Raw genomic sequence first — 24,717 nt, 5'->3', positions numbered from 1 at the left:
CACACACACACACACACGGGGGGGGGGGAGTGGCAATTCAAAACATATTCAAAAAAATTTTTTTAAGATCTACCCAGGAAAAAAGTGAAATACACACACAGAATCACAAATACAAATATTCACAGCAGGACTATCACAGTAGCCCAAATCAAAGGCAGCCAAATTGCTATAGACTCTAAATTAATCCTGTGTTGAATGAAGGTACCTCAGGAAATAGACACATTTAAAAATTCTTACAAGCCTTCAAGTGTTTACCAAGGGCTAATACCAAATACTACGTCGATAAGTGGGGAGAAGAAAATCAATACAGTCAGTCCAGAAAAAATTACCTGTGGATCTGATCTTGTCTACTAGAGCGAACAGGAGCTAAGCCATCTATTTCATCAAAAAATATTATAGAAGGCCTCATCAAATATGCCTATAAAGAGAGAATTAATATTAATTACTTTTCATTTTTGAATTTAACTTAGTATTTTCTTACTAATGAACATAAAAGCACACAGTACAACATGAAGCAAATATTTAAAAGTACATAGTAGGGCTGAGTTGAATGAGTACAAGATCTGGGTTCAAAGCATGTTCTAATGGGTACAAGGGTCTAGAATCGAACAGCAAACAACAGAAACAAAGACTTCTCAGTAACAAAGAAACATCAGGAGCAGGGTCAGCTGCAAGGCGTCCCACAGCCCACAACTACTGTCAGATAGACTTTAGCTTTTTATAATAAAGAAAATTGAACCCAAGGTCTCGCTATGCAGTCCTGACTGGCCTGGAACTTGAGATGTAGACTAGGCTGGCCTCGAACTCAGAAATCTACCTGCCTTTGCCTCCCAAGTGCTGGGATTAAAGGCATGAGTCACAAGGTCCTGCTCTATACTAATAACTTTTAAATGATTTTTGAACTATTTCATCAATTATATATCTACTTCACATTTTTGTGTAAAGGATATTTTGCTTTGTTTTGAGACTTCCATTCTATAACCTAGGGGTGTCTGGATTTTACCATGAAGACCACCAAACTGGCCCCAGCATCTGATGGAATTAGAAGTGTTAGACAGCAAACCTGGCTTACAAAAGATTTCACATATGTCACCACAGAAATGCATGGCTAATAAATTCTTGATTATATTTTTATTCACATATATTAACTGATATATAATCAAATATAAAATTAATTGCTTTCTTCGCTAAACCCATCGAGCACATGAAAACTTATATTAGAACTAATTTTTTTTTAGTATAGGAAAACTGGGATTTGCTAGTTGTTTGAGACAGGTTCTCACTCTCTAGCTCACAGCGACCCTCCTATGTCACCCTGCCCCAGTGCTAGGCTTATAGGTACAGGTCCTCATGCCTAGCTCCAGCGACCCTATCACCTCGGGGTCAGGAGTGGGATTCTTTTACTGTTATGTTTATTTGTTGTTGTGATTCCAGGGATTGAATTGAACTCAGGCCTCACACACACACACTGACAATAATAAAATATCTGGGACAATTGCATACCACCATGTTCTGTTTGGGAAAATAACATTTTAAAAGTACCTGTTAAATTTAGCCTACTCATTTATCTCATTCTGCCTTTTCAAAGCTCATTTATTTCTGAATTCCACAAATCCTGTGTTTATAGTCTAGTATGGTCTGAGTAAGTATATCTCAAACATTCGTTTGTTAAATTTCTGAACCATTAGGGTAGCACTTAGATTAAAAGGTGGTACAATGTTCAGGAGACAGTGTCTTATAGGTCACTAAAGACACATCCTGAGAGAGACTGTGGGGTCCTGGCCTGCTATTTCACCTTTCCTTCCCACCTAATGAACTAAAATATAAAAAGTTTTGTTCTGACATTTGCTCCGGCATCATGAACTTTCTTACCAAGGGACCAATCGAGGACTAAGACCAGCAAACATGAGAGCAGATGTACTTGGTTCTCCGCCTAAGAAACTGGCCCAGGCACTTACTATAGTGACATAAAAGCATCCACAATACAACTATGACACTAAATAACATAGGGTTTTATAAGATTCCTCCCACAAATATTTAACATTTTCTGTGTGTACCATTTCCTCAGTAACGCTATAATCTAAGATTACTTTACATCCCAGGTTTCCAGTGAAACCACACAGTGTTTTATGGACCATCATAAGTACTCAGAAGTACTAGGGGATGGCCTAAACCTAAGAAGCTTCTCACATCTGCAAGCTCTGCACAGCTCATGCAGGGTTCAATCAACTGCATATCAAAAATGTTTTTAATCTTGTATCTATACCAAACATGTACAAAGATTTTTTTCCTTGTCTTTAAAGTAACAGATGTGTTCAACCTATGGCCCATACGCCCCTTATCTATGAATACAGTCCAAACCAAGATTATAAATTTAATTAAAACATTATGATATATTTTTGTGTGTTTTTTTTTAATTCAATTGTCTGGTTCTGGAGAAAACAACATGTTCTTGCAACGTCAAAAGGTTGTACACATTTGCTCAAACTGTTTATATAGTAAAGATGTTGTATGAAATATTATAAGAAATGTAGAGATGCTATTAAGGATACATAAAGATGTATATAAGCTATATTTAAATCCTTTACTATTTTTTTTCTGGTTTTTTTTTTTTTTTTTGAAATAAGAAACCAAAATTCAAAAATTCTCATTACAAAGAGGTGGATTCACCCTTTGATATCCTTGCGGCAACCTTCTTGCCTAAAATTCTGCCTCCTCGGTGCTGGGATAATAAATATGTGCTACAATGTATAGTGAACAATTCTATTTTTTTTTTGNCCGCCTGCCTCTGCCTCCCAAGTGCTGGGAATAAAGGCGTGCGCCACCACACCTGGCTCCTTTACTATTTTATTTATTAGACCAACACATCTGCAGATTTTAGAATCCTAGGGACTGCTGGAATCAGTTTCCACAAGTGGCAGAGGGTAAATTTGCCTTTAAGGCTTACAACTACTAATCCTAAATTTCACACTCTTAATTGGAATATGTCTCCTCATAACTATCTACAGACAAAATATAAATTTTTTAAGATTTATTTTATATGAGTACACTGTAGCTGTCTTCAGACAAACCAAAAGAGGGCATCAGATCCCATTACAGATGATTATTAACTGGAGCTGGAGTCGAGAAGACAAGGTGTGTGCTACAAAGGGCCTGGCTGGAGAAGTAACCAAGCCCTTGGAGCCCAGAAGATTTTGAGTTGGATCCCAGACATTGGAGAGCTGGAGTTTGATTTTGCTTTTGATTGTGACTGTGCCCAGATGCTTTTCCCTCTTGAAGGAAATTTTTTAGTGAAGCTAAAATTAGTGGTTGCTGGGAATTGAACTCAGGACCTCTGGAAGAACAGTCAGTGCGCTTAACCGCTGAGTCATCTCTCAAGCCAAAAAATATTCTTTTAAAAAAAAAAAAAAGTGCAGTTGAATTAGTTGGTTTCCTTACCTGATCAAAGAGAAGCCTCAGCTGCCTTTCTGATTCCCCGACCCACTTGCTCAGACAGTCTGCTCCTTTTCGCATGAAAAATGCTACCTTTTTGTCTCCTTGACTGCATTCATTAGCTAATGCTCTAGCAACCAAGGTTTTGCCTGTGCCAGGAGGACCATAAAACAAACAGCCCCTAGAAGGAATCAAAGAAAATAGTCAATATTATCACCAATAACCAAGTTAAGATAGCCCTCTACCGCATTTAACTTTGGTTTACTATATAGTAATTAAGAACTGATAAAGCTTTTTCTAGTGTATCTGCAAATTTTTCACTTTGCTGAGTCCTCGAAGGACCAAACTCCTCCAATCAAGAAAGGTTAAAACTATAGGACGATTCTGAAAGGTCTAGAATTTCACATCTCCATAAAGAATCTCATCTTGTGCCTTAATGACTCTTATACTCCAAAATAGAAAGCAAGCCTTTAAGCTCTAAATAATAATTCCTAAGAGTCATTGTTAGAACATATCAATATATATATGAAATTTTAATAATCAAAGACAATTAATTGATATTCAATCAATTAAAAATAATAGTACAATAATAAATATCTAATATATGACATACCTTGGAGGCTGAATTTTAAATTTTTCAAAAATTTCTGGATATAAAAGTGGAAAAACTACCATCTCCTTCAAAGCGTGTATATGATGGCTCAATCCACCTATGCTATCAAACCGCACCTTGGGGAAAGAGGGGGAAGTTTAATATAAAGTGATTTCTTATGTTCTATTATTTTGCCTGTTTTTGAGTCAAAGTCTTACTATGTACCCCTAGCTAGTCTGAAACTCACTGTATAGACCAGTCTGGCCTTGAATTCAGAGATATGCCTGCTTCTGCCTCCCAAGTACTATGATTAAAGGCATTCACCACCACACCCAACCCAGGTTCTTTATTTTTTTTTAAATTCATGAGTTCTATGATTCAGAAATACATTCCTTCAGAAGTTTTTTTTTTTCTTTTTTCTTTTTTTCCCATTTTTCAAAACATGGCTTCTCTATATATATGGTCTTGGCTGAAACTCATTCTGAACAAGGTTGGCCTTGAACTCAAGAGATCCACCTGAGCATACATACAAATAAGTTTTGACAACATACAAATAAGTGTAGAAAATAAAGTTAAAGGTAAAATTCAACTGAGGCAAATGAAGCTATTTTTCAGGTAACTCAAGAATAAGATAAATGCCCAACCTAAAACATTAATAAATCTATAGAAGATGTTACATTTCAAATGCCTTTCAATAGATCTTATGCATCCTCAGCTGGGACAATACTGTCTCCTCCCAAAAGAAAACTTACTTTATGGATAGAGCAAGAAAACCTTAGTTACCAAAGTGGCTCTCCAAACCACAAATTAATCAAACAAAAACTTACTCTTCGGTATTCAATTCCTCTACTAGGAAAGAGCTTTAACTTCTCTTCATAGGGAACAGTAATGAGGACACTGGAAAGCACTAATATAGCACTGATACACCAGGAGTGACAGAGACTGTTCCTCTCACTCATAGCATTTACGACAATTAAAACACATTGTAAAGAATGTATACAAAAAAAAAAAAATGACAAAAGAAAATTTCTCAGAACATTAACAGATATTGCCTGCTGGGCCTGGTAGAACCTTTCCCCACTACTCATTCTACCATAGACCTTGGAAATAAAATAAAATCAATCATTTATTATGACAGGAAAATTAAACTCTAAAAATTGAAGAAGGTCAAAACAGAAACATTCTAAAAGAAGCTAAATTCTCTGATTTATGTTATCAAATTAGAACTGACTGGCGGACACATCTGAAATTAAAAGACTTATAAGAGTAAAGTATTGGTAAACTAAATCTAAAAAGATGGTAAGGTCCTCAAAAACTTGTTCTATTTTCTAGGAATTCAGGACATACATAATCTAAAATTTCCTTTAGTCCTAGTTAATTAAATAGATATTTTACTCTGTAACTTTGATTTGGAGATAATTAAAATTTCATCTTCAATTGTATATGCAAGTCTACTCTGATAACCTCTTTAAATCACATGTGAGAATCAGTTAAATTACATTGTATAGAGATAAAAGAGACCCATAAAAACACCAATAAACTCTTGGTTATGCAGTAATATTTCAAATTATCCCACATGAGACACTGTGATCAGTAAACCACATCTCATAAGCTTGTGGTCTTCCCACACCACATTCCTTCCTTGGGGTATTCACTGAACATAACAACTGAAACCGTGTTGTTTTTGCATTGATGACACCACACCTAAATTTCTACCCAGATATTTCTACCTTATACCAAACCAATCAATTGCTCACATGTAACTCCTACTGAAGATATGCCAGATACCTGTAATGTGTACAGTCAATCCTTCCAGTCTCATTCCTCTTCCTGTATACTCTACTCTAGATAATGGAACCACCCAATACTTTCAAGTGTATCTATTAGCTACCTATTTATTTAAGTCAAAACCTACACAGCACACACAGTTTGTTTCTGTCAGTCTCCAAAAGCAATCAGTTCACTAAATTCCATCATCTTTGGGCTGGCTCAACAGGTAAGAGCACTGACTGATCTTCTGAAGGTTCTGAGTTCAAATCCCAGCAATTACATGGTGGCTCACAACCACCCATAATGAGATCTGACGCCCTCTTCTGATACATCTGAAGTCAGCTACGGTGTACTTATGTATAATAATAAATCTTTAAAAAAAAAATTCCATCATCTTTGAAGTCCTCACTTCTATTTAATCCCCATATTTCAATGCAATTACAAATTACAAATAATGCCCAACCACTCCTGTAATACCAACCTTGTTTCTCTTAAAAATCATTAGCAACATCACACCTAAAATAACTATTTAAAACCCAAATGCTATTATGAAATCATGTATTTAAAACATCAAATTGGCTCCTGTGGTATACGGAACATTTCCTACATGCTATATTTTCTTTTGTTTTTGTTTGTTTGGTTGGCTAGTTTGGTTTTTTTCAAGACATGGTTTCTCTGGCAGTCATGAAACTCACTGTGTAGACCAGGCTAGCCTCAAACTCAGAGATTCACTTGCCTCTGCTTCCCAAGTTCTGGGATGAAAGGCATGCACTACCTTATCTGGCATCTGCTATACATTCTAATTACAAAAACAGGAAAAGACTTTACTAAGCGGCACAGGTTTTGAGGATCCAAAACATATACATGAAAGTATTAATACTGGTCATATCTGAGTTTCTATCTTTTCTTTTTTTGGTTTTTCGAGACAGGGTTTCTCTATGTAACCCTGGCTGTCCTGAAACTCATTCTGTAGACCAGGCTGGCCTCGAACTCAGAAATCCGCCTGCCTCTGCCTCCCGAGTACTGGGATTAAAGGCATGCGCCACCACACCGGGCTCTGAGTTTCTATTTTTATATGGATTATTTTAGAAATAAGGAAACCCTTAAGAACATAACAAAAAAAACCACTCTGAGAAAATATTTACAAACTTACTGATTTATCAATGTTCATGGGATCAACATCAGCCAAACTTGCACCCACTTTTACCCGTTCTCGGAGAATGCCGCTAGCTAAATCTTCTGCTCTGAAGTTCATAGGCAAACATCTGAAATGTGTAAAACATGAAGACAAAGGCATTAAAACATTGAGGGGCCAGTGACATGGCTCGGTGGGCAAAGGCTCTTGCCACCATCCTGACAACCTGAACAGGATCCCTGGACCCATAGTGGGAAGCAAAACTCAACTCCCAGTTATCCTCTGACCTTCACACATGTGCATGATGGCATACAAATACAAAATAAATAAATGCTACATTTGTTTAAATCTTTCACATTTTAAAGTCAATGTAAGTTAAAATCTTTAACATGCGCCCTTGCACCTCACCTGGGCAGCACACAGTAGAACTGAACAACCTGGTGGAGGGGGTACAGGTAAGCCAACCCTAGGGGCAAGAACAAGGGAGCTGGCCCTGCCACCCATCTGCCATGAGGTAGGGTGGATGCATGGGGGTTGCCCTTCCCCAATCACCACCTGTGGGGGTCAGGAGAGCTAGTCCTACCCCTCATTAGCTGTAGTGCCCAAGAGAGGAGGCCCTACGCCTCACCCAGGCAACACTGTGGAGCTGGCCCTGACAACAACAGTATGGGTAAGCCAGCCCTGAGGGGGTGGAACAGAACTGGCCCAGCCCCTCACAGCACTTAGGAAAGTGAGCCCCAAGCCTGGACTGGACAGCACAGTGGAGCTGGCTCTAGAGGCTTCGTTCGGTGCAGGGCTTGAGAGCAGGAGAGTTGTGTAAGTGCATCCACGACATCTGTGTGGACAGAGGGCTACACTGTCAGTCACAGTGTGTCACACAACATCACCCATGACAAGATGTTTTCTGTGCTTTGTTTTGTTTAGTGTGTTTGTTTGTGAGGTTTTTTTTTCTTGACGGGAGGTTGCAAGGCTGGAGAGGCATATCCCACAAATATGAGTGGGATGGGCATACATGATGCGAAATCACAAGAATCAATAAAAAGTTAAAAAAAAGTTTTTGGGGCTGGTGAGATGGCTCAGCGGTTAAGAGCACCGACTGCTCTTCCTAAGGTCCTGAGTTCAAATCCAAGCAACCACATGGTGACTCACAACCATCCATAACGAATCTGATGCCCTCTTACGGAGTGTCTGAAGTCAGCAACAGTGTACACACATATAATAAATAAATCTTAAAAAAAAAAAGTTTTTTTAAATATTCTTTAACATATTTTCATCATTCTGCTTTATCATAACCCAGATAAACAACATCAAAAGGTTTCATGTCTTTTGTTTTGTTTTGTTTTTGTTTTTGTTTTTGTTTTTTTTGGTTTTTCGAGACAGGGTTTCTCTCTGGCTGTCCTGGAACTCACTTTGTAAACCAGGCTGGCTTTGAACTCAGAAATCCGCCTGCCTCTGCCTCCTAAGTCATGGGATTAAAGGCGTGTGCCACCACCGCCCAACTGGTTTCATGTCTCAAATTATTCTTCCTACTTTCAAGTGACCAAAATCAGTAATTCACCAGATAAAGCAAACATGAGCGTGAATCTATTTTCTCGAGTTTATCTCCCAATAGGAAAGGCTGAGTGCTTTTGCTGTGATATGAACAGTAGGACCTTAAGGTGGTGAAGCCCAGCCAAACGGCTTCTGGTCAGTGGGAACACAGTACAAGAAGAGAGTAACACTTCACATGAAACCTTGTTTAGTATCCATTTCCTACTTCACATGTGAGAGCCTCCAGCCCTGTGTTCCTGCCACAATGACATCTGCTTGGATGTGAAGCAGCCACAGGAGCCTATTGCCAGGGACAGCACTATGTTGTATGCAGTCAGCCTCCAAAACTACAAGCTACATAAAATCCTTTTTCTTTTTTTTTAAACAAATTACCTAGGCTCCAGTATGTCATTATAGCACAAGAATATAATTCAGTACAGGTAAAGATCACAATATGGGAAAGCCTAAAATGTGTACAACTTCTATGATAACTACAACTTCATTAACATTTCTGAATTCTAATTACCTTTTAAAAAACATATTAACAACTAGCAATGGTAGTACATGCATTAATCAAGGCAAAAGTAAACGGAACTCTGAGTTCAAGTCCAGCCTGGTCTACAGTACAGAGTGAGTTCCAGGACAGCCAAGGCTGCACAAAGAAAAGAAACACGGTCTTTAAAAAAAAAAAAATTGCTAAAGTAAGTTATTCTAACCAGAACATACAGTTTAGTGCACCCACTTATATCGGTTAGGCTCTGTGTTTGATCATAGAACCATCATTATTCTGTATATTCGGTCTCTCTCCCCTTCTTCCTTCTTCTCTCCCATATTCCCTCTCAGAATAGAAGATCAGATTAAACAGGCTTTAAATACTTGTACTTAAACTTAGATTTTAAATGGTTACAGTGCCACACATATCTAGGCTGAGCTATGCAAGAAGCTAAGAGGAGGACCCCTTGACCCCAGCCTCGGAAGCAGTAGAAAGACTCTACCTCAGATTATATTCTCTTACATCTCGCCATCACCTTGATGTTAGTACATGATTTATAATAAACAGGTGATATATACATAAAAATCTGTAAACATATATACATCAATTTCTAGTTATGTAAAAATACATATTTATTAATGCTATGTTATAGTTTGTTTATAATTTTTTCTTGAACATATTAATTTAAGGGACCTATACTTTAAGAATCTCAAGGTAGGGGGCTGGTGAGATGGCTCAGCGGGTAAGAGCACCCGACTGCTCTTCTGAAGGTCCAGAGTTCAAATCCCAGCAACCACATGGTGGTTCACAACCATCCGTAACAAGATCTGACTCCCTCTTCTGGAGTGTCTGATGACAGCTACGGTGTACTTACATATAATAAATAAATAAATCTTAAAAAAAAAAATTCTTAAAAAAAAAAGAATCTCAAGGTAGTACTACCTCAAGTCAAAAACTATTTCAAAATACTGAGTCTGAAGAAATAGCTCAGTGCTAGCCGGGTGTGGTAGTGCACGCCTTTAATCCCAGCACTCGGGAGGCAGAGGCAGGCGGATTTCTGAGTTCAAGGCCAGCCTGGTCTACAGAGTGAATTCCAGGACAGCCAGGGCTACACAGAGAAACCCTGTCTCGAAAAACCAAAAAAAAAAAAAAAAGAAATAGCTCAGTGTTTAACAGCACTGGCTGCCCTTGCAGAGAAGTCCCTGGTTCAGTTCCCAACACCCTAGTGGCAGCTCTCAATCATCTATAATTCCAGCTCCAGAGACCTAATGCCCTCCTCTGTCTCCAAGGGCACTTGGTATGCACATGGCACACATACACATGTGCAAGCAAACACACATATAAAATAAAATCTAATAAATAAGGGCTATCAAGATGCCTCAAGAGGTAAAGGCATTTGTCAGTAAGCCTAATGAGCCGAGTTCATAAGAGCACATGTCAAAAGGAGAAAACTGACTCCAAAAATAGCTGAGCAATCACACACACATACACCAATGTAAAATATTTACACTATTAGCATTAACCAAATGCCATTATAGATAAGCGTATCTTTAAAAAGAAAAGCCTGTGTCTCCCCCCTACCACAGAAGTACCACTAGACAGTTGACTAACCTGTTTCTTGCTCTTGCCATGCTTTTTGACTTCCTTCTTTCAAAGCGTTCCTCATCAGAAGAAGTTGTATCACTACTGTGAATGGCATGCTTCTTCCTTCTATTGGAAAAGGGAATCGAAAAACCATTGTAGTATGCAACGGCTTCCTACTTCAGGCCTCTGGGTCATCTGTTCTGTGTCCTTCTTGCTTTGGGGGTGCTGCTCTTAACCCAAGGCTCCCACATTTGTTGTTCCTCCTCCACGACTGAGCGAAGACCTGGCTGCTGGCGATAGCTTTTACTTCCCAATAATGACTCTTCTACCCCGTTTGAAGCCTAACCAAATGCATGAAATATTTCTAATAAAAAGAAACTACCCAGGCTTGATGATATGTCTGCAGTCCAAGGTATTTGGGAAGAGCATGAGGTAAGAGGATCTCTTGAGCCCAAGAGATCAGTCTGGACAACATAATAAGATCCTATCTAGAGCTGGTGAGATGGCTCAGAGGGTAAGAGCACCTGACTGCTCTTCCAAAGGTCCGGAGTTCAAATCCCAGCAACCACATGGTAGCTCACAACCATCCATAACAAGATCTGATGCCCTCTTCTGGAGTGTCTCAAGACAGCTACAGTGTACTTACATATAATAAATAAATAAATCTAAAAAAAAAAAGATCCTATCTCAAAAATAAGTAAAAGAGGAACTGGAGAGATGGCTGATCTTATAGTGGACCCAGATTTAGTTTCCAGTAATCATATGGTTACAGCTGTCTGTAACTCCGGGTCTAGGGAATACAATGCCCTCTTTTGGCCTCCAGAGGTATCAGGCATTAAGTGGTGCACAGACATTCATGCAGGTAAAATACCCATATATGACATAATAAAGGAATTATCCAAAATAACTAAATAAAAGAGACTAAAATCATTCCAAAGAAGAAATAATGGTGTTAAATTATTAAATAACAGGCCGGGCATAGTAGTACACACCTTTACCCCAGCATTTGGGAGGCAAAGGTAGGCATATCTCTTGAGTTCGAGGACAGTCTGGTCTGCATAGCAAGCTCCCGAACTGCAAGGACTACATAACAAGGTCTCAAAGGACAAAAGGAAAAAAAATTGTATAACTGGTCTACAAACTACAATAATTTTAAAAGTTTACAACATTGCATCCCTTCAACATGTCCTGACAGAATTTATCATAGCCAAATTAAATTCTTTATTCTTTTAAATTGTATACTTTAAGACACAGCAGTGACTTTCTAAATTAATATTCCAATAGTTCAAGAAATCATAAAAAGTACTCACAAATAAAACTGAATCAGATTTAGGAGCGTCTGGCTGGGTATGACGGCATACGCCTAGAACTCTCAGCATGAGGGGACGAAGAGAACTGAGGTTCTAACCCAGCCTAGGCTTTCCTGAGATGCTATGTCAAATAAATAAATAAGCTTTTCTATATCACAAAGAAAACATCTACCAGAGGGAAGAAAAGTCTAGAGAAAGAAAAAAATCTTTGCCTGTGATTTATCAAATAGGGGGTTACTGTCCAAAAAAAAACCTAAAGACTGTATAATAAATAGTCCAATCTATAAATAGACACTATGGGAAGAGAAACTAGATGGTCACCACAAATTCAAAGCCCAACTGATATAACAAGGAATTATATCAAAAACTAATAAAGTGATACACTTCTAACTTTCTAAACGTCTGTATCTGCTGGTTGTGCTTTGCTTTGTTCTTAGGTATAAAAAGGGACTTGCATTAAGACATAGTGCCAAGGTGTGGTGGGCAGTGAGTGTCTGTATTCCCAGCTACTAGGGAGCAGAGGCACAAGAATCTCTTGAGAAAGGAGCTTCAGGCAAGCCTGGACAACAAAACAAAACCAATTCTCAAGGGAAAAAAGCTAGTCAATGTCTCAAAGAACATCATGAGCCCTTCTCCAGTCAACTCTTGACAGGGTTTCTCTGTGTAGCCCTGACTGTCCTGGAATTCACTTTGTAGACCAGGCTGGCCTCGAACTCAGATATCTGCCTGTCTCTGCCTATCGAGTGCCAGGATTAAAGGCGTGCGACACCACCACCCGGCTCCAGTCAACTCTTAAGATACTTCAACTTTCAGGATGTGAAAGTCAAAATTAATTTAAAAATTAAATTTAAAAATAAACTGTGAACCAAAAAGAGTCATGTGTAGGATGATAAGTGTTGTCACTAATGAGAGAAATGACAGGAGAAAGCCAGGAAGAAAGCAAAGGATGCAATTAAATCTCTCATTTTCTCATTAACATATACAACTACTTTCTTCTTCCAAATCAAACACAACTTACCTGATATGGCTTCTTCTTGCTGGAGACCTGTGAATATCAAATAGTGTATTTTCTCTCTTTTTTTGATGAGCTGGTACTAAAAAAAAATAAGAAAGACAGAAATAACTAATGAATCCATGCACTAAAAGAGCTTAAATTGCCTCTATTAACTTTCTATGAGAACGTAGTTATGTATCTTTAATTTCCACACTATTGTGAGGAAACATAACAAAGACAAAAACTTTGTATCAGTACTATTTTGTTTCAAATAAACGTTTTTTAAAGATGTACTTATTTAATGTATATGAGTACACTGTAACTGTCTTCAGACACACCAGAAGAGGGCATCAGATCCCATTACAGATGGCGGTGAGCCACCATGTGGTTGCTGGGAATTGAACTCAGGACCTCTGAAAGAGAAGTCCATACTCTTAACCACTGAGCCATCTCTCCAGCCCCCAAATAAACATTTTAAATAGACGTTAATATTTCCAAAAGTATGATCCATTTTTCACAAATTTGTAGTAGGGAAGAAAGTGGCATAGTAGTACCCCCAGTAATAGTTTCCTACAAAAACATAAATGTGAACAAATCTTCAAGCTTAAAAGTACCTTCACAAGAGCTAAGAAACCAGGCTAGCCCCTGGTTACAGCATAATATAAAATATGCGTTAGAAAAGGTAGGAAGAAAACATTTATATTACCTGCCTTACACCTCCCCCACTAGAACAATGGGAAAGGTTCCTTGAGGGCAAGACCCTACCTATCTGTGGTAGTTTTAGTGAAATGTCCTCAGGTATTTGAATTCTTGGTCCTTAGTAAGCTGTTTGGGAAGGATTAAGAGATAAATAAGGCTTTGTGCTGAGTAGTAGTATCACAGGCCTTTAATCCCAGCACCTAAAAGGCAGAGAGAGAGTTGGATCTCTGTGATTTAGAAACTAGGTTGGTCTAGAGTGAGTTCCAGGACAGCCAAACCCACAAAGAACCCTTGTCTGGGGGGTGGGTGAAAGTGAGTGAGAGAATGAGAGAGTGAGAGAGTGAGACAGAGATAGAGAGAGACAGAGAGAGAGAGAGACAGAGAGAGAGAGAGACAGAGAGAGAGACAGAGAGACAGAGAGCCTTGTTGGAGGAAGGTAGGCATAAGATTTCAAAAGTATCTCACCAACCCCTCAGCACTCTCTCTCTGCCTCCTGCTTGTGCATCAAAATGTAAGTGCTCCACACATAGCAGATGAGCAGTTTGGTCTTCATGTGGGTCCCCCAACAACTAGAGTGGGAGCTATCTCTGAATCTGTTGCCTACCTGTGGATTCCATTCCCCTAGACTTGTCTGGCCTCAGTGGGAGAGAATGTGCCTAGTCCTGCAGGGACTTAATGTGCTAGGGTGGAGTGATATTCAGGGGGGCTCCCCATTCTCAGAGAAGTGGGGGGGGGGGACTGTGTGGAGGGGGCTATTAGGATGTAAAGTGAATAAATAATAATAAAAAGTACAAATAAAGAAAGATCTAAGTGCTCAACTGCTGTTCCAGCTCCATGCAATCCCTTTGTCATCACAGAGTCTATCCTTCTAGAACAGTAAGCTCCATTCATCTCTTTTTTAAATTGCCTTGGTCACATTGCTTTATCAGCACAATAGAAAAATAACTAAGATAGCAGCTAAGCTTCCAACTTGTGATTGGATAAAGCCTAAGGGATTGCTTGCTCTTGCTTGAATACAGGCAAGCTACAACTAAAGTAGTTGAAGGAGCTGAGAATGGAAGGCAAATGTGGTAGTATCATGCATATGGTATTAGCTTTGGAGGCATTAAAAATACAAGAGTGAGGTTGTTATAAATTCCCAGTTTCAGAGAGGCCTGAGACCAAGCAATGCTAAAGTCACTGTCAGAAAAGATCCTAAGAAGCAATTATGCAAGCTGTGAAAGTGAAGCCTGGGTTGTAGCGGAGACACCAAGATGTTGGAGATGCTAGAGCCATGAGACATCTGCTGGAGAATTGCATATAGGGAGTGGAATGAAGCCAAGAAAGAGATGTATGTGGCAGAGAGCAAAACTGGAGGGGCAGAGACATCTAAGCCCTTTAAAAATGAAAGCCACAGGTCTAAGACATGGAGCTACATACAGGATTTGGCATTTACCCTGCTGGGATTCTATCTTGCTTTGGTCCAGTATTTCCTCATGATGTCCCTCCCCATTTCTCTTTTGAATGGGAAGGTATATTCCACGCGAGTATATTGCATACTGGAAGTATGTGATTTTTTTTTTTTTAATTTTACATGGGATCCCAGCCACGAATCTTAAAGTTAGATGTATTTTCATTTTGCATTACAATCTCATGGGCCTATGGGACCAGGGAGTCAAGTGAGAATGGCCACCATAGGCTCAAGGTACTTGAGACCAGTTGGCAGTGCTCTTTGAAGAGGGTATGGAAGTGGAGCCTGATGGGGGCACTACATCAATAATCATGAGCCTGAGAGCTAACAGCCTCACCTCACTTCCAGCTCACTTTCCAAGTTCACTATGAAACTTTCAGCTTCCAGCCACTTGTCACCATGCCTCCCCCATCATATGGACTACTCCTCTGGAACTAAATAAATTCTTTCTTAAGTTGCCTTTAGTAAACAAAAACAACAACAAAAGCCCTAATATAGTGACTGATGAGGACACAGATGTTGATACACACAGATACACATACACCTACATGCACATGGACACACACACACACAAAGATGTGCCAAGTAAACATGAAAAAAGTGTTCAACCTCCTTAGAGAGACACAAACTAAAACTACAATACAAACCCTCTTATAGCTGGGTTTTGCACACACATAAATATATATAAGCACATCATAACAAGTATATGAAACAACATTTTATTAATGTCTTAAATGTATTTATCAGGGGCAGAGGAGTAGTCAGAGGACAACTCTGTTCTCAGTTCTCTCCTTCCACCTTCATGAGAGTTCTACGGCTCTAACTCAGGCTGTCAGGCTTCGGCAGCAAATGTCTACCTGCTGAGCCATCTCACCGGCTCTGGAACATAAAGTTTTTATTTTATTTTGTTTTGTTTTGTTTTGCTTTATTTTGTTTGTTTGTTTGTTTGTTTTTGAGACAGTGTTTCACTGTGTAGCCTTGGCTACCTAGAACTTACTATGTAGCCCAGGCTGCCTCTGTGTCCCAGTTCTGGAATTAAAGGCACGTGTTACTAGGAGCTATGCTAGGAGCATGAACACTTTTTCTTCTCTAGTAGGGAGTATAAAGGGACAACTCTAAGTAGTCCTGGCTGAGAGCATACAATCTTAATGGAAATGCCACAACTAACCACTTTGAAAGATAGCTACTTTTTTACAAAATTAAATATACACACCTAATCATAAAATCTACCAACCACACTTTTTAAGTATTTGCCTGTTTGTCCTTGTTTTGTTTTTTTTAAACAGTCTCAGGCTCAGGATGAAAATTTAGATCCCTCCTCTGTCCCAGACTTGGAGTGTTGATATTAAAGATGTGCTGGTACCACCACACCTGGGTTTATAACAACCAAACCAAAAGCTGAAGTTAATCTTAATGCCCTTAAAAAATGACTAATAAAACAGTTGTGATTGTTTGCGCCTATAGTGAATACTACAATAATTAAGCTGAATGAAAGAGAAGGCAAAACGTATTCTTTTCTTTAAATATTTATTTATTTATTATATGTGAGTACACTGTAGTTGTCTTCAGACACTCCAGAAGAAGGCATCAGATTTCGTTATGGATGGTTATGAGCCACCATGTGGTTGCTGGGATTTGAACCTTCGGAAGAGTATTCAGCACTCTTAACCGCTGAGTCATCTTACCAGCCCACAAAACGTATTCTCGTAGTATTTTAAAGCTGGACATGGTGGTGATTTATGCCTACTAACTGTACCACTTGGAAGACTGGGAAAGGAAGATCACAAGTCTGAAGCTACCCTAAGCTAGAAAGTAAATTCCAGACCAGCCAAGGCTAAGAATGAAACTACTTCAAAAAATTAAAAAGCAACAAGCACTTACAATTTCATTTGTATGAAATCAAAAACATATAAATCTTATCTAAAGTTAAAGTTAAAGATAGATAGGTACCCAAAGACTAATACAAGGGAGACACAAGTAATAGAGCAGCATGCACACAGGAATGAGGGGACCTGGGGCATTTATGAGTACGTCTGCTATTTTCGCTATGCCCAAAGCCTCACAGGTATGAACAAATTACAAAACTTGCCAAGCTGTAAACTACAAATACATACTTTGAATTTTATTTCAGATAAAGATTCAAAAAATGAAAAACAAAAGACCAGAATAATGATTTCCAACATTTTTTCTGCCATAACACATCTCTCTTATTAGTGCGAGAGCTATCTGAGACAATGACTCCTAAGAGGAATAAAGGAATGTTTGAACAGCTTCTAGAGTTAGCACAGCTCTTCCATACGATCACAATTTTAGAGTATAGAATTCTAAGGAAGGGGCTGGAGAGGTAGTTCAGTGCTTAAAGGCACTGATTACTTTCTAGAGGACCCTAATCTGAGTCCCAGTACTCACATGGTGGCTCACAACCATCTGTAACTCCAATTCCAGGGAATCTAATGTCCTCTACTGGCCCTTGTGGGCACTTAGCATACACATGATGCACAGATGTATACCCAGACATACTTTCAGGCAAAATACACATTATTCATAATAAAATTTGTTTTTTCCTTTTCAGCTTTGGCCTTCCACCATAGCCTTGGCTACGCTAAAACTCTATGTAGACCAGGCTAGCCTCAAACTTACAAAGACCCATTTGCTTCTCCCTCCTGGGATTAAAGACTTGCACCACCATATATATATATATATATATATATATATATATATATATATATATATATATATATATATATTCTACATAATAATATATAATTCTACATAATTCCCTGAACACATGCTGTGGTGGTTATGGTGACCAGTGACAGCACTGGGTCTTGCATAGCGTCATTTCTTGCTCTTCCTCTTCCTCTCACTCAATCCTTTTGCCACTACTGCCTTGTTTCTGTGTGCATAGATTTGTTTGTATGTTGTATTCTGTGTTTTTGTTTTGTTGTTAGGAATTAAAGATAAGGTTTGTATATGAGGGCAAATGCTTTGTCATTGGGTCAGTCTCTGTGACATTTCATGTACCCTTTTTCTTATGTTTTCAAGAATATTTTTTACTTAGAATATATATATATATGTGTGTGTGTGTGTGTGTGTGTGTGTGTATATATGTATGTGTATATATATATATATATATATATATATATATATATATATATATATATATTATAGAATATCTTTATTAGGAAAGGGATCTTTCCAATGATGAAAACTTGGGCTTAAGGCTTTTAACTTCAGCCTCCTAAACAGCAAAGAAAACAGGACTATATCACTGAGCCCAGAAAAAAGTGCTCTTTTTATCTCAAGAGTGGTAAAGTTACTCAGTTACATTAGGCAAAGAAGTTGTTGAGAGTCACCTACCTATTGGCGGTGCTTGGTATCGATCCACTGTTTTTCTTTGTCTCAAGTTATATGGTCTATCATTTTCTTCTCCTTCTGCCTCTTCAACCTCTATGTCTCCATCCTCCTCTTGAGATTCTAGTTTCCATATATAGAAAAGAAGAAACACTTTAATCCATAGATATGGCTCCATTCTCAACCGAGTATTTACTTTCATCTATTATCCTTTCTACACATGTGACATTTTAAAATGTTAGCAATTTATGATACAGTATAAACTAGTATAGCCAAAAATAAGCCTAGGAAAATATATATAAAAACAAAAAGTTCTTCCTACCAATATTCAATACACTTCTGTGAAAAAATAAAATAAACCATTGTGAACCAGGTTATGGATAGCCCTGGTGCTGTTTATATTTCGATGTTAATTCAGCTTTCCCAAGAGGGGCTACCTGGTACTCAGGACTTCATTTGACCCTTCTAATAAATAAAGAAACCAATCACGGGATGGGAGAGAGAAAGAGAAGAGGCAGGAGAGAGATTTTTGAATGGGGACAACAGGAGGACAAGATGTAGCTAAAGTGGCCCCGTTTAGATGGCGAATCCAAGTGGATTCGCCACTGGAGGATTTATATTTAATATGGCTTATAAGATTAGGATTCTATTTGCTGTGCCCAATGATTGAATTACCTGTTGATTCTAAACTAAGTTTGTGTGGTGTTTTCCTTCACTCAGCGACTCAACTGGATTCCAGAGAGAAAGGTACAACAGCAAACTGTGGGTTTGCAAGAAGTGCAACCCAAGTGGCCATGGGAATTTTGAAGTGTGGGGCTGGTGTGGTAGCAACCCACCAGTGGGAACTTAGTGATCTGGGTGGAGTGTTTTCAGAGCTCTGAGTCAGAGAGTTTCCACGAGATGAGACCAGACTGGCCATGCCCACCAGTGTAAGGCCAGTCAGCCCACTGGGACCAGCTGGCACAGAGTGGTTTGCATTTATTTAGTATTTCCCAAAAAAAAAAATCTCAGCACTCAGAAGGCAGAGACAGGCAGATCTCTATGAGTTCGAGGCTAGCCTGGTCTATAAGGGTAGTTCTAGGACAGCTAAGGCTACACAAAGAAACCATGTCTGGGGGAAGAAGGGGGGAGGGAGATTATCTTGGAAAGTAAACTATATTATCAATATACCAAATCTCCTGAAATGCATCCTTTGATGATCACTGCTTAGAGAATTACACCATTGGGTTTGCGGGACATCAGTTTCTAAATGACAGGGCCAATGTGCTCTTTATGTTCCTAGTTCCAGTCCTACAAATTCATTCTGTGTTACTCAGTTCAGAACTAGACAGATGTCAGGCTAAAACAGTATAACTCCTTCCACTATTATTAGTACTTCCATTTTTCTCTATATACTTCTCAATCTATAACAAAAATTAAAATCCAAATAATCAAAGACTTGGAGCCTTTCAGTTACAAGGTTAACAAGTAACACAAGAGGGCTACCAACTAGGCAGGCTAGCCCATAACCAAGGCTTGCCCACACTAGACAAGTAAAGGACTACCAATAGCCACTTCATTTTGCCAAGTGAAGGAAATGAAACTTCAGATATTATCTGAATTTAAATTACTTTAGATTATACAGCATAGACATAAAAGGCAAAAGGCAAAAAACAAAAGCAAAACAACCCTCCTCTAAGTCCATAGCTAGTATACATTCTTCTTCCCTCTCAGAGGCCCCTAGTATTTCCATCACATGGCTCTGTACAGACCTTCTTCTTCGCCCTCAGTAGAAACTTCATGATGATTCTGTATCCCATAACTATTTCTTCTCAGTGATTTTCTTCGTCTTTTTACCCTTGAATACATATCCATATTTTCCTTTTAAAGAAAGAAATTTGTCAACTATTAACATAGCATTTATTCTCTGCTATAAATAAGTCAATAAATCAAACATGCTTGCTCAATATAATTTACCGTACATCTACTTGCAAATCACAAATTCATGGAAAGAACATCCTAAAATCAGTAAATATAAAGGAGAAAAGGGATATGGGATGTGGCATAGTTCAGAGTCAGTGTTTAACATATCCAAGACCTGGGGTTCAAGCCCATAGGACTTTTTTTTCTTTTCTTTTCTTTAGAAAGAGGGGGCAGGGGAAAAAAGCTAAGGGAGAAGAAAATCAGAAAGAAGAAAAGGAAATTGGGTGAGGGATTTGAAGAGGGAGCAGCAGGAACAGCAGCAAACAGTAAAATCCCAAACTAAGCATGGAATGAAGAGGAATAAACAATTGTTAATTTTAAAATATATGACATTGGGTAGCTTGAGAGATGGCTTAGCAGATAAGAACACTGCTGCTCTTCCAGAGGGCCCAGGTTCAATTTCCAGCATCCACTTGACAGCTCACAATTATCTATATCTACAGTTCCAGGGGATCCAACACCATCACACAGACATACACACAGGCAAAACACCAATACACATTATATATATATATATAGAGAGAGAGAGAGAACTGCTGTTGGGCTGGGAGTGTAGCAGGCATGATACCACATGCCTGCAAGTAGGAGGTCAGAAGTTCAAGGCCATTTTAGTTACATAACAAGAAAGAGGAGGGAAGGGGATCAGAGAGGAGAGGAGAGGGGAGAGGGGAGAGGGGAGAGGGGAGAGGGGAGAGGGGAGAGGGGAGAGGGAAGGTGATCTACTGCTATTCATCCTGTTTCTAGACTCCTAATTCTTTACAAGTATAAAGAAAAATATTTCTCTTCCAGGCTTCCCAGCACATACATCAGAAGGTTCATGACCAACTGTGACTCTAGCTCTAGGGGATCCAACACCCTCTACTGGCTTCTGTGGGCATCTACACACGAGGCACACACTCACACAGACAGACATGAATAAAAACTAAGGAGAAATACTTGCAAAGGTTTCCACAGCTAATATACTCACAAATTCTGTATCTGTCCACATTCGAAGCCGCTCTACTTCGCCTGATCGACGGTTTCGTCGGATATTAATATTATCCATTTCTTGTAAAACAGCTTCAGCAGTACTACAATCATATAATAAAAAGAGTTTAGACAATGGTGGGAGCACATTTACACATCATAAACATTAAAGGGCTCATCAAACCAATATTAAACTATCTCTTGATATGTAACTATCCATAACATCTCAATTGAATGACTTTCATAACCAGAATTTATCAAAACACAATTCCCAATTCATAAAACAAGATGCCCAAGTGTGGTGGAGCACACCCTTAATCTAAGCACACAGAAAGCAGTTAGGTAGATTTCTGTGGGTTCAAGACCAGAGTACTGGCTGGTTTTGTGTCAACTTGACACAAGCTGGAGTTATCTATCACACAGAGAGGAGCTTCAGTTGAGGAAATGCCTCCATGAGATCCAGCTGTAAGGCATTTTCTCAATTAGTGATCAAGTGGGGAGGTCCCCTTGTGGGTGGTGCCATCCCTGGGCTGGTAGTCTTGGGTTCTATAAGAAAGCAAGCTGAGCAAGCCAGGGGAAGCAAACCAGTAAGATCCCTCCATGGCCTCTGCATCAGCTCCTGCTTCCTGACCTGCTTGAGTTCCAGTCCTGACTTCCTTTGGTGATGAACAATGTGGAAGTGTAAGCTGAATAAACACTTTCCTCCCCAACTTGCTTCTTAGTCATGATGTTTGTGCAGGAATAGAAACCCTGACAAGACAACCAGCCTGATGCACACAGTTCCAGACCAGCAAACACTAAATAGTGCGATATTATACTAAAAGATGGAATTGTTCTATTATAGGCTAATTCACAACATCCCTATCAGGTAGCTAGTTCACAAACACATGCAACTCTAACCAAGGAATCCAAAGCCCTCCTCTGCTCTCCACAGGCACAGGTAGTGCATTTACACATACAAGCATAAACATTAAATAATGTTTAAAAAAGACATGAAAGACTACCTTCAACTTTTATACATGTTAAAACTTTAAAATTATGAACCTTGTTTTTAAGGCTCAAAATAAATAAACATGTTTGCTTATTAAAACTTTAAAAATCCATAATGTAGGTCAGGAATGGTGGCAAATACTTTAATCTCAGCATTTCAGAGGCAGTGAATTGACTATAAATTCATGACCAGTTTAATCTACACAGTAAGTTTCAGGCCAACCAGGTCTACACACTGAGAGAAAGAAAAGGGGGTGACAGAGAGAAACACCACCAATGCCTGATAAATAACTACTACATTCATGGTACTGGGCGGGGAGGAGAAACACCACCATAGCATGATAAATAACTACTACATTCATGGTACTGGGCGGGGAGGAGAAACACCACCATAACATGATAAATAACTACTACATTCATGGTACTGGGGGAGAGTTGAATCTTTTAATATTAAGTTGTTACCAAAAAATATATAGAAAATGGATATATAAAAACTTTAAAGCTAATAAGGTTAATTAAACAATTTTTAAATTAAAGTAGAACACCAATGTTTAAGAAACCTAGGATAATGTCTTACCAATTGCTATTTAGGTTTTTTTGTTTGATTTGCTAGGCTCAGTTCATGTAAAAACTGGGAACAGCACCCATGTGGAAAAAGGTGGAGAATAGCTACATGTGAATGGGGGTGGAGACAGAAGACCCCTGCCTGGAGTGAGCAGCCAGCCAAACTAGCCAACTGGTTTGCTCCAGATTCAGCAGGAGAGCCTGTCTCAAAAATTAGAGCAATTGAGGAAAACAATCTATGTCAACCCCTGACCTCCAATGGCACAATGGCACTCCCCATACATATTCAAACAAATGTACATGCAAACACATATACAACATATACACATGCATACACCAAAAAAGCTGAAAAATCAAAATATTAAATGAAATTGCTTAATTCATAAACACTCATACCTATTTACTAGCTGATCAAATAATAAACTCTGATTCACACTTTCAAATCTGTTTTTCCTGGACCGACAACTTTTTCTGACTTCCATGTCACCATTTATACATGAAAGGTCGCCATCTCCTTTCTTTTCCCCTCGAAGGGGGTGGCTTCGAAGTGCTGCAAGAGAGAATTTCATTTCAAAGTACAGAGTACAGAAAAATAGGGAAAAAAAATCAAAATTTAAAGGCTATAAAAACTGAATATAACTTCTTAAATGGCTTTAGTATTAAATAATCAAGGGTCTCAACATTAATATTTTATGAAATTTAGTCATTTCCAACTAAAAGACTATACTATTAAATCACTCTAAGGGGTTGGAATATATGGCTCAGAAGTAGGAAACTTTTGGGCCGTGCAGAAGAACCACAGTTAAATCTCTAGTCCCAAAAAATGTTAATAAAAATAAAACTAAATGGCTCCACTTTTGTCCATGTTCACAGCTAACCTAACGGCACTGTAACAGTTTCAGGGTTAACCAGCTTCCCATCAGGGTACTTACACAAGCTACTATGTCCGTTTGGTAATGTAGCACCCGGTTGAGAAGTTAACCTAGAAAACAAATACATTAAATACACAAGCATATCAATATTTGCTTAGGTAAGTATGAAATGAATAATGCTGTACTTATCCATCTTTAAAATAATACAATATATTTTACTTTGATAACCTATCAATTAAAATATACTAGTTCAAAGTCATTTCATTATTTCAAGAAACTTTAATTAAAAAACTAATATAAGCTGAATTAATGTTGTTGTCAACTATTCCAATTCAAATCCTATTAAAAGATTAAGGTTAAGCAGCATAAATTTAGCCAAGACCATAAGGAGCCATGGCAACAGACAACAACTATAGACTTCACTGAGAAAATAAATTCCAAGCTATGACAAATTTATTCAAACAAACTGTAAAAGAGGAAAAGAAATACTTAAATATCACAAACATTTGATAATCCAATCTATTTTAAAACACAAACACCTATTCCCCCTTGTCTCTGGAAAACAATTAAAAAAGTCTATCTTAAATACGCTCTCAAATGTAAGATTTCACAGTTAGCACCTCTGTACACCATATCCATGATACTCCAGACATATAAATGTAAGTATAAAGCAATTGACTCAATACATGTACTCTAAAATGTTGCTGCTACATAATGGTTTTCAGAAATTCTCCAAAATCATTCTCAATATCAACTTAAAACCACAAAAGAATCACTTTTATTACCTTATAAGTACACTTTGGCACTGGCCCCAACATAACATTAACTCAGTTTACTTGCAAATTATTGGTTTATTCATGGGTCTTGGTGCCAAATAAATTTTGGATGGATGTAGCTATAAATGACTAAATCACATCATTAAATCAGTCAAAACAGTAAGAGGCAATGGTAAAAATCATTATGAGGGGGGGGAGGGAGGGAAGGGGGGAGGGAAGGAGGGAGGGAGAGGGAGAGGGAGAG

General features: G+C 38.5%; 1 protein-coding gene across 3 annotated transcripts in view; it reads right to left on the bottom strand.

Moving 5' to 3' along the window:
- The window catches only part of Atad2b (ATPase family AAA domain containing 2B), a 123,413-nt gene that overhangs the window by 79,260 nt on the left and 19,436 nt on the right, over positions 1-24,717 (bottom strand). For all 3 annotated transcript variants that reach the window (XM_021201380.2, XM_021201381.2, XM_029540646.1), the window contains exons 3-13: positions 23,758-23,807; positions 23,222-23,375; positions 21,273-21,375; positions 20,095-20,203; positions 18,350-18,466; positions 12,865-12,940; positions 10,564-10,662; positions 6,948-7,059; positions 4,046-4,161; positions 3,439-3,613; positions 330-418 (exon numbers count right to left, since the gene is read on the bottom strand). In XM_021201380.2, coding sequence (XP_021057039.1) covers positions 330-418; positions 3,439-3,613; positions 4,046-4,161; positions 6,948-7,059; positions 10,564-10,662; positions 12,865-12,940; positions 18,350-18,466; positions 20,095-20,203; positions 21,273-21,375; positions 23,222-23,375; positions 23,758-23,807 — 1,200 coding nt within the window. The remainder of the gene's footprint in view (positions 1-329; positions 419-3,438; positions 3,614-4,045; positions 4,162-6,947; positions 7,060-10,563; positions 10,663-12,864; positions 12,941-18,349; positions 18,467-20,094; positions 20,204-21,272; positions 21,376-23,221; positions 23,376-23,757; positions 23,808-24,717) is intronic.

The sequence above is a fragment of the Mus pahari genome, chromosome 7 (assembly GCF_900095145.1).
Source record: "Mus pahari chromosome 7, PAHARI_EIJ_v1.1, whole genome shotgun sequence".
Classification (NCBI taxonomy): domain Eukaryota; kingdom Metazoa; phylum Chordata; class Mammalia; order Rodentia; family Muridae; genus Mus; species Mus pahari.
The sequence above is the reverse complement of the archived record's forward strand: the minus strand, read 5'-3'. Positions and strand labels throughout refer to the sequence as shown.